This window comes from Limulus polyphemus, unplaced genomic scaffold (genome assembly GCF_000517525.1).
Source record: "Limulus polyphemus unplaced genomic scaffold, Limulus_polyphemus-2.1.2 Scaffold5078, whole genome shotgun sequence".
NCBI lineage: Eukaryota > Metazoa > Arthropoda > Merostomata > Xiphosura > Limulidae > Limulus > Limulus polyphemus.
The window spans coordinates 1-15428 of NW_013670688.1; the positions used below are offsets into that span (position 1 = coordinate 1).

The window sequence follows — 15428 nt, forward strand, 5'->3', positions numbered from 1 at the left end:
CTGTATAGTAGAATAACTTCATGATTTTCTAATATTAATCAGCAGTACATATTAAATGTCTTTAGCTCCCGTATAATAGAATAACTTCGTGATTTTCTAATATTAATCAGCAGTACATATTAAATGTCTTTAGCTCCCGTATATTAGAATAACTTCATGATTTTCTAATATTAATCAGCAGTACATATTAAATGTCTTTAGCTCCCGTATAGTAGAATAACTTCATGATTTTCTAATATTAATCACCAGTACATATTATATGTCTATTGCTCCCGTATAGTAGAATAACTTCATGATTTTTTAATGTTAATCAGCAGTACATATTAAATGTCTTTAGCTCCCGTATATTAGAATAACTTCATGATTTTCTAATATTAATTAGCAGTACATATTAAATGTCTATAGCTCCCGTATAGTAGAATAACTTCATGATTTTCTAATATCAATCAGCAGTACATATTAAATGTCTTTAGCTCCCGTATAATAGAATAACTTCATGATTTTCTAATATTAATCAGCAGTACATATTAAATGTCTATAGCTCCCGTATATTAGAATAACTTCATGATTTTCTAATATTAATCAGCAGTACATATTAAATGTCTTTAGCTCCCGTATATTAGAATAACTTCATGATTTTCTAATATTAATCAGCAGTACATATTATATGTCTTTAGCTCCCGTATATTAGAATAACTTCATGATTTTCTAATATTAATCAGCAGTACATATTAAATGTCTACAGCTCCCGATAATCTATCATAACACCGTCAGACCAAATCCTCTTAAAGACTGCCCCCCCCCCCAGTAGTACAGTGGTATGTCTTCGGACTTACAACGCTAGAAACTTGGCTTCGATACCCGTGGTGGGCAGAGCACAGATAGCTCATTGTGTAGCTTTGTGCTTAATTGCAAATAAACTTTTAAAAACTAGTTTCCAGTTCATTGGAAGTTGAAATTCAACAACTTTGCATTGAATCAAAGTAGTTGCTAGTATAATATAGACCATGTCCGGAAGCATGATACGTACAGTCTGTAATTATATAAATTTGAAGGTTTCATTTTGATGCTCATAATGTAGTATTTTGACCTTTCAAGCTTTTTCGAATCTCAATTGATTACTTATATTTAAGTAATTGATATTTATAAAACCTGAACGGCACCTTATATGACACACGGGCTAAACGACTAGATCAAGAAACCTAAAAGCTCAAGCAAAGTCAACCCTAAGTTATAACTGCTGACCAGAGGAGGAGGACAGCCAATCAGCTGTACCCTCCGCCTAAACAGTTACTCTTAACCGAATGACAGGATTAATTGTCATGGTTACATGCCCAGCAGCTGAAAGTGCAAAGCGTTTGCTGTGGCATATCGTGGCTCGAACTTTGGACCATGCCTGGCCTATTTAAATTTAGGATACTGTTAAAGAGTACACGTTTAACACTCCTTTTAACGTGGTGAAAGTTATAGTTGGCATTTATAAACAGTAATTTTCGAGAGATAAAATCTTACGAATATTATTCTATGACTTCTGTCTACGAGTAGATCATTAATGTTATTTTTGTTCTGAAAGCTGAAGTTTCATAAACGTTAAAAGAAGTTCGACTGCCAACAGTCTTAAAAGCTATTATTATATATTCCTCTTGGTAATATGTTTTTCTTTTGAACTTGATCAGGCCTGTGTAAGATCGCCGGCGCACCAGACTTCACGAACAGATTTCGAAATAAATACTACCAAAACGTATCCCTAAAAATCTATATTTGTATTTCTATGTAGAGAGAAATCATTATGAAATACTCTACAATCTTTATTAACATTTCAGGTTCACCACAACCAGATTCTCACCTTCCAACATCGAACACTCACCACTTCGAGACTGAAGTAACCTCGTTAACCAAAGATTATTTTGAGAACTCAGTGGTTGCCAACACTAGTACTAGTTCAGTGGATTCTGGCACCAGCTCTCCTCAGCAGGGGCACTTCGTGGTGGTGGCAATTGACTTCGGGACAACTTACAGTGGTTATGCCTTCAGTTTCATCCGGGACCCTACGAATATCCATATGATGAGGAAATGGGAAGGTTAGCTACTCAACGGGTGTAATAAGATTTGTAGAATAATATGTTACCAAAAATTTTGCACTTTCAGAATATATCCAGAAATAAGTTACTATTCTACGTTATTGTTAATAACCATCCTCTGTGACTTCAATTTTCTACTGCGTTATTTGTACTACCGATAGTCTGAGACGTCATCATCTACGTAGGATTTGTAATACCCTATATTTAGCAACGTCATATCCTGTATAGGGTTGGAAATACCTTATATTCTGTGACGTCATACACTTACAGAGTTGACAATAATATATATTATGTGACCTCATATTCTATATAGGGTTGTAATACTTTATCTTTTGTAATGTCATAGTCTTATGTATTGCTAATATCTCATATTTTGTGACATTCTATATTGTTGGCATTACCATATATTTCTTGAAGCCATATTCTATATTGTTGGCGATACCCTATATTCCGTAACGTCATATTCTATAATGTTGGCGATACCTTATATTCCGTAACGTCATATTCTATAATGTTGGCGATACCTTATATTCCGTGACGTCATATTTTATATTGTTGGCGATACCCTATACTCCGTGACGTCATATGCGTCTATATTTTGGATAATACCCTATTTTCTATGATCTCACACGATAATGCACATACGACTAACTGCGTGGTCTTAGGATTCAGTTTGTAGTTTTGACGCTAGCTTTATGGTCGTTTTTGATTAATCCTTTCACGAAAAAACAAGAAAATAGTATTTCTATAATCATTGTACAAAATTCTAGCTTAAATTGTAAAACTTGTATCGTATCTTCACAACAGCATCATCAAACATAAGTGTAACACATGGTGTTATTATAATCAAGTGGCATGTTTTGTGGCCTAATTTTGTAAATTATTTTTGAAAAATAAATGTTCTGCAGCACTTATTCAAACAGATAGTTATATTTTCGTTCTTTAGTATAATGCGATTAATATCAAGAAATATTTAAACTGTTAAGTGAATTATTTAATGATAATTCGGCTTCGTTGCCATCTCTTTGAAAGTTATTACCCAGCACTATAAATCTTGCTTAATTCATATGTTTGCGTGACAAATGGAATATTATTCATCCCAATTAGTTTTACTAATTTCCAATAGGTGGCGATCCTGGCGTTCCTAATCAGAAAACTCCGACAACGTTACTTTTGACACCTAGCGGCGAGTTTCATTCATTCGGCTTCACCGCGAGGGACTTCTACCATGACTTGGATGGAGAAGAATCTAAAAGGTGGTTATACTTCGAAAAGTTCAAAATGACCCTTCACAATAATGAGGTAAAACTAAAACCTTGAACTTGGGTTATAAAGGATTAACTAAGATATGTACTGGTGCACTTGGAATTACGAGACCATAAGATAACACTCAAATGCGCAACGTTATAAAAAACATCGACACATATAGAATACAAAGAATTATAAGGCAACATTCTCAACTGTACATAAAGCTATATAGCATACATGAACATAAGTATTGTCTCTCACACTTCGTCTTAAATATTTTTATCAGCAGCAACTAAAACAAGTTGATTTGTTTCCCACTGAATAATATGAAAAATAATGAATACTCTTTTTTAATATTGTATTTGCTTTGAGGTCTTTTAACCATTGACCGGACCGAGAACCTGAAATTAACTGAATTTACTTCTTCAATTCGCATACTCTGTAGAAATTAAACCCTTTCTTCGCACAAATCAACTTAGCAGAGAACAATTAGATCCAGACTTATCCAGCTCAACTCACTGGAGAATTAAGACTAAGCGAGACGCGCACATTTCACCTTAGTGGAGAAACATAACTGATGTAGACGCGTTGGGAGTAATTCAGTGGGTAATGATTGAGACATACAACGATTAATTTAGCGAAGAAATATATGTAATAGAGACGTGTGCAGTTCATATTAGTGAAAAAAAGAGTTCTTGGTCTCCTTAAAATAATTGTTTGCAAACAAACTCTGTGCACGACTGGGACCTGTCGATTCCAAGTGTCTTACTTGAACTTGACTCTGTACACGACTGGGACCTGTCGATTCCAAGATTCTTACATGAACTTGACTCTGTACACGACTGGGACCTATCGATTCCAAGAGTCTTACATGAACTTGACTCTGTACACGACTGGGACCTGTCGATTCCAAGAGTCTTACATGAACTTGACTCTGTGCGCGACTGGGACCTGTCGATTCCAAGATTCTTACATGAACTTGACTCTGTACACGACTGGGACCTATCGATTCAAAGAGTCTTACATGAATTTGGCTATGTGCACGACTGGGACCTGTCGATTCCAAGAGTCTTACTTGAACTTGACTCTATGCACGACTGAGACCTGTCGATTCTAAGAGTCATACATGAACTTGCATTTTGTATTTCCACTTTTTATTTTTCTGGAAAGTTACCATAAGAAATAAAAGAAACAAACAGACTAACATTAATATCCTCAGTTTGAGAGACACATAGGCTAAACAGGTAGGTCAGAGGACTTAAGATTTAGGTATAACTGCTGACTAAAAGTAGGACAACCAGTCAGTAACACCCACCGCCTAAGTTATTATACCAAGTCAGATTAACTAGAAGGATTAATTGCCATAGTCATAACTCAGGACCTTGCGATACGCAGCCCATCATGCTAACCTCTAGGCCACGGCTGGTCTGATAATTATGGTAATACATTATCGACGATTCTTTGTATGTACTTTTAAGTAATGAAATACATATTGCTGAGGCTGTGTAATTTATTCGAAATATTTTTAGAACCTTGCGTTATTTCTGTACAAGTTTAAAAATCTAAGGTTTAAAAGATAAAAGTAAGATGTTTGTGTATTCTCGCTAGAGTTTCGTATTATCAAAACTTTTGCACACTCCAGCTATTATTCTTTTTTGAGACGACCCTTGATGCATAAAATACATGTGATGGGAAGGTTACTGGAATAGTTATAGTAGTTTAGCGATAAACTTGAAGGCTTATAACGCTAAAATTCGAAGTTCGATCCCTGTGGTGGCCGCATCTCCTACAGAGTAGCTCTACCCACAAAACAATTACATCATATCCGCAGAGAAGGAATAGGTAGGTCTGTAACACTTTGGTTTGAAAACAATACCGTAACCAAACCGGACACGTTTTAACTTAAGTTGGTTTGAAAACAATACAGTAACCAAACCGGACATGTTTTAAGTTAAGTTGGTTTGAAAACAATACAGTAACCAAACCGGACACGTTTTAAGTTAAGTTGGTTTGAAAACAATATCGCAACCGAACCGGACATGTTTTAAGTTAAGTTGGTTTGAAAACAATATCGCAACCGAACCGGACATGTTTTAAGTTAAGTTGGTTTGAAAACAATATCGCAACCGAACCGGACATGTTTTAAGTTACAAATGGAGTGAAAATTATCTTTCTAAAATTATTCAATTAATGTTGTAGCTACTGCATTTACTCCAAAGGTAATGTATCAAAGGTATTGGAACACAAATAGATAGATACAATGTTTTCGTCCATTATTTATCCAACGCCCCCTATTAAGTACACTCTGAGATGCCAAATAATGTATCCTGGACATGTTTAAATATACTATTTTTTTGTAGTTAAGATCAAAGCTACACAGTGGGCTAGCTATGCTGTGCCCATCTCTGTTATCAAAACCGATTTCTAGCGTTATAAGTCCGCAGACTTACTGCCGTGGCACTTGGGGGGGGGGGCTAGCTATGCTGTGCCCATCTCTGTTATCAAAACCGATTTCTAGCGTTATAAGTCCGCAGACTTACTGCCGTGGCACTTGGGGGGGGGGGACTTGAAGAAATCGATTAAATAACTTATTTTACGTTCGAAGCATTGCCTTTTAATGAAGCCATGGGGCGGCGCTGTAAGTAGAGTTGGGTTCACGTGTTGTTTGGATCCGAAATAGACACCACCCATAAATATTATACTATACCCCAAGCTCTTAATTTAAATCAACTTCCTATTTAAGGATCACGCTAAAATATATATAGCTTGTTTGTTGAATTTCGCGCGAAGCTACTCGAAGACTACATACGCTAGCCACCCCTAATTTCTAAGTGATAGACTAGTCAACACCACCTACCTCTAACTCATGGGTTACTCTTTTATCAACGAATAGTGAGATTAACCGTCACATTATTATAATTCAACGGCTGAAAGAGCGAACATGTTCCCTGAAGGAATTTGAACCCGCGACCGCAGATTACGAGTCGAGTATCCTAACCACTAAGTCATGCCAGGCCCCAAATATGTATAATATAATAAAGACAGAAGCTTGCAGTGGACCTGATGTTGGAAAACGTAAATTTTCTATTACAAACGCTGGCCCTTGTGGTACTTGAGCTCATGCTTCACATTTTCTAGACATACTTTTTCACGACCTTTCACCCATAGGTCACGTAGCCTTTCCATGTCATTCCAATGGCAGTAGTAAATAATCCAGTCAGTAAGTTAAGTCTAACATCACGTATAAAGCTCTTTGACACTCAGATTGGACTAAAACTAGGTCACGTAAATGTGTACTATTGTGCTGTATCAAAATATTTATTGACAAGAGCTCTTGTCAGACGGTCGTCTTTGTGTTCCAATAAGAGTATCAACAACTTTGAGAAGTTTGTGTAGAACATTTGTAGAAGTGTTTGATAACACACATCTGTATATTATAATAACGAGAAGTACGCATGCTTTACGTCAAAATGTAATAGATAAGGCGGTGACATACAAGTATGTTTAATATGACATCGATAACAACCAATAATCGTTTGATAAGTATTCTCACTGAGCCAATTATAATAAGTCTGACCAAAGCTAAAGTAGTGAACATGATTATTTTGTAATTATAGTATATTTTCTTCTAACTTGCTCATCAAAAGTTAATATTGAATACGTAGAATCGCCATTTAGTGAATACGTTATTTTTAAAAACTAGTACGCTCCCCACTGGCTCAGCGGTATGCCGCAGACTTATAACGCTAAAAATTTGGTTTTGATACTCGTGGTTGGCACAGCATAGCTAGCCCATTGCGTAGCTTTGTGCTAAAAATCAGCACACATCGACTGTTGGCTTTACCCTTTCCAAAATGCAGTAACCCACTCGTGCTACTCGAATATATCATACTTCCTATTTCTAAACGTTGAAACAACTTAAACTGGACACGAACAAGTAATAAATGAACAAAGCTTTGCATTAATCTCAGCATTTTCGAGTGCGATACGAAACAAGAAGGGTAAACTTTTAGTTTTTATTTGCTAAAACCCGAGTTATATTATGTTTCAATATTAATTAGAAAAGTTTTGTTAAAATAAGACAGAAGGTTATTACGACGTTTATAGTAAACGCTATTTGTCAGTTTTAAAAGATACGTAGAAGTACATCACAAATGGTCTGGCAGCCAGTCTGGTAATGAGAGCTTTATCTGAAGAGTTAGGACAAACCACTTAATGGGAAGGGAGAGGTAAAGACTAGAGTAGATTGGAACGAACAATGTCTTCAACACTTTTCATCGGTTTGTGTCACAGCCACACTGACATACACATTGCACAAAGGCCCGAACTTCGTCAGGAGTCATTCTAATAGAGATCATCTCTCCTTCTTCAGGAGTCATTCTAAAAGAGATCATCTCTCTTTCTTCAGGAGTCATTCTAATAGAGATCATCTCTCCTTCTTCAGGAGTCATTATAATAGAGATCATCTCTCCTTCCTCAGGAGTCATTCTAATAGAGATCATCTCTCTTTCCTCAGGAGTCATTCTAATAGAGATCATCTCTCCTTCCTCAGGAATCATTCTAATAGAGATCATCTCTCCTTCCTCAGGAGTCATTCTAATAGAGATCATCTCTCCTTCTTCAGGAGTCATTCTAACAGAGATCATCTCTCTTTCCTCAGGAGTCATTCTAATAGAGATCATCTCTCTTTCCTCAGGAGTCATTCTAATAGAGATCATGTCTCCTTCTTCATGGGTCATTCTAATAGAGATCATCTCTCCTGTCTTATCGTACACCCAACAGATCCTGGTCCGTTGCATGTAGTCCTGGAAGTTACAGATGCTGCTGGAAGACATCCATGGTTGGTAGACGTTTGTCTCTTGATAAAGTCTTCTTTGATAAAAACTGATAACACCTTTGGCCAACTGTACACCAGGGAGATCAAAGTCACGCAAGCTGTTTCTTTTTTCAAAATGTGGCAGTTCTGGATGAGCCACTACCATTTTAGTCCATAGTTGTTTATTAGTGCCACTAACACAATTCATACCTGTTGAAAGCATGACAGAGAAAACATTTCCAATGCCAGTAGCAACTGTGTGAATGTGAAAGGATCTCTTCTTGCAACCAGTTCCTGTCTTGAGGTAGAACACATCAAGCTGTATATCTGTACATGTTCATAACGTGTTTAAAAGTTCGTTTAAATAATTGATTAAGCATTTAGGTGACTTTCTAGTACAGAAGAACAAAACAATCATTATCTCCCAACCAGAATCATTTGTATATTAACTTTGCGTCTCATTAAACACACTGTACTTAACAGTGACTTACTTAGACGTCTCATTAATCACACGGTACCTAACAGTGACTTACTTAGACCGCTCATTAATCACACTGTACCTAACAGTGACTTACTTAGACGTCTCATTAATCACACTGTACCTAAAAAGTGACTTACTTAGACGTCTCATTAATCACACTGTACCTAAAAAGTGACTTACATAGACGTTTCATTAACCACACTGTACCTAACAGTGATTTAGACGTCTCATTAATCACACTGTACCTAACAGTGACTTACTTAGACGTCTTATTAATCACACTGTACCTAACAGTGACTTACTTAGACGTCTCATTAATCACACTGTACCTAAAAAGTGACTTCTTAGACATCTCATTAATCACACTGTACCTAACACTGACTTCTTAGACGTCTCATTAATCACACTGTACCTAACAGTGACTTACTTAGACGTCTCATTAATCACACTGTACCTAAAAAGTGACTTCTTAGACGTCTCATTAATCACACTATACCTAACAGTAACTTCTTAGACGTCTCATTAATCACACTGTACCTAACACTGACTTCTTAGATGTCTCATTAATCACACTGAACCTAACACTGACTTCTTAGACGTCTCATTAATCACACTGTACCCAACACTGACTTCTTAGACGTCTCATTAATCACACTGTACCTAACAGTGACTTAGTTAGACCGCTCATTAATCACACTGTACCTAACAGTGACTTACTTAGACGTCTCATTAATCATACTGTACCTAACAGTGACTTAGACGTCTCATTAATCACACTGTACTTAACAGTGACTTACTTAGACGTCTCATTAATCACACTGTACCTAACACTGACTTCTTAGACGTCTCATTAATCACGCTGTACCTAACAGTGACTTCCTTAGACGTCATCACGTTGTCTACATCCACCCTGGTGTTTATTCCATTGAAAATGTTCTTGTAGATGGGTTTTACACTTCACTCACAACCTAGTCTGGACTTCTATACTGAAACGGGATTTACTCGAAATTTCAAAATAAACTGTTTTATTTTGACTGGTGTTTTAACACACAATTTTATCAAATTCGGTATTTTCTTCCGTGTTTTTACAGACGCATATTATCATAAACTCCTTTCTTTTGATTGATCGTTTTTATATTACTTTCATTTACGCCATAGGAAAGTGACGTAAAACAGTGGCATTATTTTGAATGCGGTTTTCACCAGTTCATATAAATGTCTTGAGAATACAAAAGGTTCTAAAATGAACCCTCTGTTATTACAAATGTAATGTCTAGTGAAAGCAAAGATTGGACATAAACACTTTTTTAGACATTGAAAAAAATTCACTTCTTGTGGTTGGGGGCCATCTTACCTGTAAACTTAAATAAAACGGACCCCAAGATGAGGTACAATGGCCCCGTTAAATCATAGCGAAAGAAACTAAATAAATGTTGCATTTAACGAGTGCACCTGAATAATTTAACTTATCATTTAATCGCTCCCGGCAGGGGTCGGGAAGGTATTGTACCATGAGCATTATCTAGGAAAAAAGCCCACCCTAAAAAACATGAATATTAAATATGACTACAAGATTTACATGAATACTAGTGTAAGGTGAGATATGTCCATCACTCCGCGGCAAGACGGCTCCAGGAGGGGTGTGATCTCCTTACCGTAAAGTAATCGCACGTCACAAAATATATGAGTGAACTGGAACCGTGTTTCTTTCATAACATATTTGACTGGCTATAAGTACTTACTGTTTGAAATCAACAAAGTTAAATTCACTGAAATGTCTTTTGTTGGTTTAACACGTAAGCGCAAAACTACACAATAGGATATATGTGCTATGCTCATTGCGGGTTTTGAAACATGTGAAAACATTTTTCAATGGTGTAAGTAAGTCCTCAGACTTACCGCAGAGTCACCAGGGGGAGGGAGAAAAATATCTACTTTCTAATAAAAAAAAAATGTTTTTAGATCAAAACTGTTAAAACTTTAGAGTTACAAATAATTCACACTAGATGCCAGCACGTGCAAAACAGCAGAAATTTACTTAAAATGCTATAATGGTTCAGAATTATTTCTCCGAACAAATTTTTAGTAGTTTGTATCACCCTATTCTGATTTGGAACAGATATTTTACGTGTATCAATATATTTAAGTGGTAGACAGTGCAAATTTTTATAATTTGTTTATGAGCGTGTGTGTGTTGATTTGCAAACATGAAAATACAGATTCTGGATATTTTTAATCTTGGAAGAAAATGAAAATAGCGTCCAGATGATGGAAATAGACAGAATTTGAAACATGAAGATAATAATATTGTTCATTTTGATTATTCAAACGTGTGATTCATCTAAGTTATAATTATTGTCATTTAAAATACTCCATTTCTCTCTATTTGCAGAATTTAAGTCGAGATACACCCATAAAAGCAGCTAATGGGAAAACTCTACCAGCAGTACGTGTTTTTGCCCACGCTCTTCAATATTTCAAAACTCACGCCCTGCAGGAGCTTAGTGACCAGACAGCTACGGACATAGTAAACGAGGATATCCGTTGGGTGGTTACTGTCCCCGCCATCTGGAGGCAGCCAGCGAAACAATTCATGCGTACGGCAGCGTATGAGGTAGTGTTTAAATACATATTTAATCAAAATACAAACATTTCATTAGCATAGATTTTGCTAAAACATTTGGTTACAGTTCTTTTATAAACGTTTCATGTTTATAGGTCAGACAAATTGATATATTACTATTTTGTATATATATTGATTTATAGCAATGTTGTAAAGTTTGATAAAGGTTCTCTGCAGAGTCTAGTATTATGTTGTATAATTGGTAACAGTTCTCATCATTATCTGTTATAATGTTGTACATTTTGGTAAAGGTTCTCATAAAAGTCTATTAGAATGTTGTAGAATTTGGTAAAGGTTCTCATCGGTGTCTGTTATATTGTTGTACAGTTTGGTAAAGGTTCTCATCATCAGTGTCTGTTATAATGTTGTACAGTTTGGTAAAGGTTTTCATCATCAGTGTCTGTTATAATGTTGTACGGTTTGGTAAAGATTTTCATTATCAGTGTCTGTTATAATGTTGTACGGTTTGGTAAAGGATCTCTTCATCAGTGCTTATTATAATGTTGTCCGGTTTGGTAAAGGATCTCTTCATCAGTGCTTATTATAATGTTGTCCAGTTTGGTAAAGGTTCTCATCAGTGTCTGTTATAATGTTGTAATGTTTGATAAAGGTTCTCATCTGTGTCTATTATAATGTTGTAAGGTTTGGTAAAGGTTCTCATCAGTATCTATTATAATTTTGTACAATTTGGTAAAAGTTCTCATCTGTGTCTAATATAATGTTGTAAGGTTTGGTAAAGGTTCTCATTATTGCCATAATGTTGTACGGTTTGGTAAAGATTCTCATCATCAGTGTATGTTATAATGTTGTACAGTTTCGTAAAGGTTCTCATCAGTGTCTGTTATACTGTTGTACGGTTTGGTAAAGGTTCTCATCAGTGTCTGTTGTAATATTGTACGGTTTGGTGAATGTTCTTTTCAGTGTTTTTCATAATGTTGTACAGTTTGGTAAAGGTTCTCATTATCAGGGTATGTTATAATGTTGTACGGTTTGGTAAAGATTCTCATCAGTGTCTATTATAATGTTTTACAGTTTGAAAAAGGTTCTCATCGTCAGTGTCTATTATGATGTTGTAAAGTTTTGTAAAGGTTCTCATCATTGTCTGTAATAATATTGTAAAGTTTGGTAAAGGTCCACATCATTGTTATAATGTTATACAGTTTGGTAAACGTTATCATCAGTGTCTATCATAATGCTGTAATGTTTGGTAAAGGTTCTCATCAGTGTCTGTTATAATGTTGTAAGATTTGGTAAACGTTCTCATCAGTGTCTGCTGTAATGTTATACAGTTTGGTAAAGAATCTCATCAGTGTCTGTTATAATGTTGTCCAGTTTGGTAAACGTTCTCATCAGTGTCTATTATAATGCTGTACAGTCTAGTAAAGGTTCTCATTAGTTTCTGTTATAATGTTGTACAGTTTGGTAAAGATTCTCATCATCACTGTCTGTTATAATGTTGTACGGTTTGGTAAAAATTCTCACCAGTTTCTAATATAATGTTGTACAGTCTGGTAAAGGTTCTCATCAGTGTCTGTTATAATGTTGTACGGTTTGGTAAAGGTTCTCATCATCAGTGTCTGTTATAATGTTGTACGGTTTGGTAAAGATTCTCATCATCAGTGTATGTTATAATGTTGCACAGTTTCGTAAAGGTTCTCATCAGTGTCTGTTATAATGTTGTACAGTTTGGTAAATGTTCTCATCAGTGTCTGTTATAATGTTGTAGAGTTTGGTAAAGGTTTTCATCAGTGTCTGTTTTAATGTTGTCCAGTTTTGTAAAGGATCTCTTCATCAGTGTCTATTACAATGTTGTCCAGTTTGGTAAATGTTCTCATCAGTGTCTGTTATAATGTTGTTCGGTTTGGAGAGGTTCTCTTCATCAGTGTCTATTATAATGTTGTCCAGTTTGGTAAAGGTTTCATTAGGCTATAGTGTTTATTATAGATTGTTCCATTAGGTTATAATATTTAATATAGGTTGTTCCATTAGGCTATAATATTTATATATAAACTGCTCCTTTAGGCTATAATATTTGATATAGATTGTTCCATTAGGTTATAATATTTGATATAGGTTATTCCATTAATCTATAATATTTGATATAGATTATTACATTAGGCTATAATATTTGATATAGATTGTACAATTAGGCTTATAATATTTGATGTAGATTGTTCCATTAGGCTATAGTATTTATTATAAATTGTTCAATTAGGCTATATTATTTATTATAGATTGTTCCATTAGGCTATAGTATTTATTATAGATTGTTCTATTAGGCTTATAATATTTGATACAGATTGTTCCATTAGGCTATAGTATTGTTACGAGAGCGGAAGTCTCGTGACTCTGCTGGAGCGTTTGGCGCTGGTAGCGTGCGTGAAATTTCTCGAATGATTATTAATGATCGGGATACCCGAGTGCATTCGATCGCCTACTTTGTTAGTATATAACCAGGCAGAGAACCTAGCGATAGATGGATAATTAAAGAAGCGAACAGTAGTGACCGTAATTAAAGTGTGTGAATCAATATGATTTATAGCGTGTATTATAAAAGTTATTAAGTTTAAATTGACGAGAAATGTACTGACTGATGAATTGCTGTGTACTAAATGTTTGTATCGAGGAAGAATAAACTGGTTTAATCAAGAAAGGACTTGTATCGCTGAAGTTCCTCGGAAAGAATTTCTACCGGAAATTGTCAAACAGGCAGATACGTAACAAATTGGTGCCAGAGAGTGGGACGGAAAAGAAAAAGATGGAAACGAGAAGTGGCAAATCAAACTACGACTTATAAAGGCTGGAGACGGCTTGAATGGGTAATGAAGAAAAACTTTAATATAAGTTTAACATAACAGCAAATGTACAACGTTTCGACAAGGTTTTGTCTTCATCAGGTACGACTTAGCAGATATGATGGCAGCAATGCTATTGTTTGCGACGAGCAATACTAAGGAAGGGGCAGTGTTACGACAGCGGAAGTCACGTGACTCTGCTGGCGCGTTTGGCGCTTGTAGCATTCGCGAAATTTCTCGAGTGATCATAAATGATCGGGGAGGCCCGAGTGCATTCGAGACACTCCCTTTGTTAGTATAGATCGTTCCATTAGGCTATAATATATGATATAGATTGTTCCATTACACTATAATATATCACACTAGTCAGTTTTGTAAAAGTTACACAATCTATAATGGCTGGCGAATTTACACAATCTATACTATTATTCTGCTTGTTTTTATGTACATTATGCTTTCTGACCGAGAACGTGCTTCATAAGTATGTGTAGTTAGAATGTTTCTCCAAGAAAAACCGCGCATGCGCATTGTTTACTGGACGACAAATAGTCTGCCTGCGGCAGAAAGCTGTAAAGCTCAGTGATTAAGTCGCTGCAAGTTCTGTTTGAAACAAGAAGTAAGAACAAAATGGGAATATAAATATACTTTACTAACCACTTTATACAATAGAATTTTAAAACTTATCTAAGTTTTAAAAAAGGTTTGAGGTTAGGTCGTAGAGTAACATTATAAGTTTATTTATTGATTGTGTTACGACAGCGGAAGTCACGTGTCGCTAGTAACACGTCATGATATTCTAGAAGGATCATGTCTGTTCGTGGCAACTCTGGTCTTTTCTACGCGCCCTCTATTCTTGTATATAAGTGCGCCAGATAAAGAGAAATTAATTAATCGGAAATAGAATTGCAGACAGACAGAGACAGACAGTTAAGTCAAGCGCGGTAGTGACCCTAAGTAAAGTGCATGAATCGTTGTGAATTATAGCGTGTGTTGAAGTAAAAGTGACTGTGGAAATTAAGCGTATTGCAAAGTTGTACTCAGAAAGAATAAACTAGTTTTATGTAAGAAAGGACTTGTGTCATTGAAGTTTTTCGGAAAGAATTTCTACCGACAATTAACAAACGACACACAAGCGTCACAACTTGGTGTCAGAAGTGGGATGGAAAAGAAAAAATGGAAACGAGAAGCGGCAAATCAAACTACAGCTTAGCAGATTTGATGGCAGCAACACAAGAACAGCAAAAGAAACAAGAAGAACGAGAAAATAAGAAGGGAGATTACAGCAGTGGTTGGAGGAGAAAGAAAAGAAACAAGAAAAACGAGAAAGAAAGAAGGGAGATTACAGCAGTGGTTGGAGGAGAAAGAAAAGAAACAAGAAAAACGA

General features: G+C 35.7%; 1 protein-coding gene across 2 annotated transcripts in view; it reads left to right on the top strand.

Moving 5' to 3' along the window:
• The first annotated feature begins 1816 nt into the window (after positions 1-1816).
• LOC106472095 (heat shock 70 kDa protein 12A-like) overlaps positions 1817-15428 on the top strand; it is a 33628-nt gene continuing 20016 nt past the window's right edge. For both annotated transcript variants that reach the window (XM_022400702.1, XM_013932724.2), the window contains exons 1-3: positions 1817-2081; positions 3208-3383; positions 11019-11240. In XM_022400702.1, coding sequence (XP_022256410.1) covers positions 2063-2081; positions 3208-3383; positions 11019-11240 — 417 coding nt within the window. In that variant the 5' untranslated portion in view covers positions 1817-2062. The remainder of the gene's footprint in view (positions 2082-3207; positions 3384-11018; positions 11241-15428) is intronic.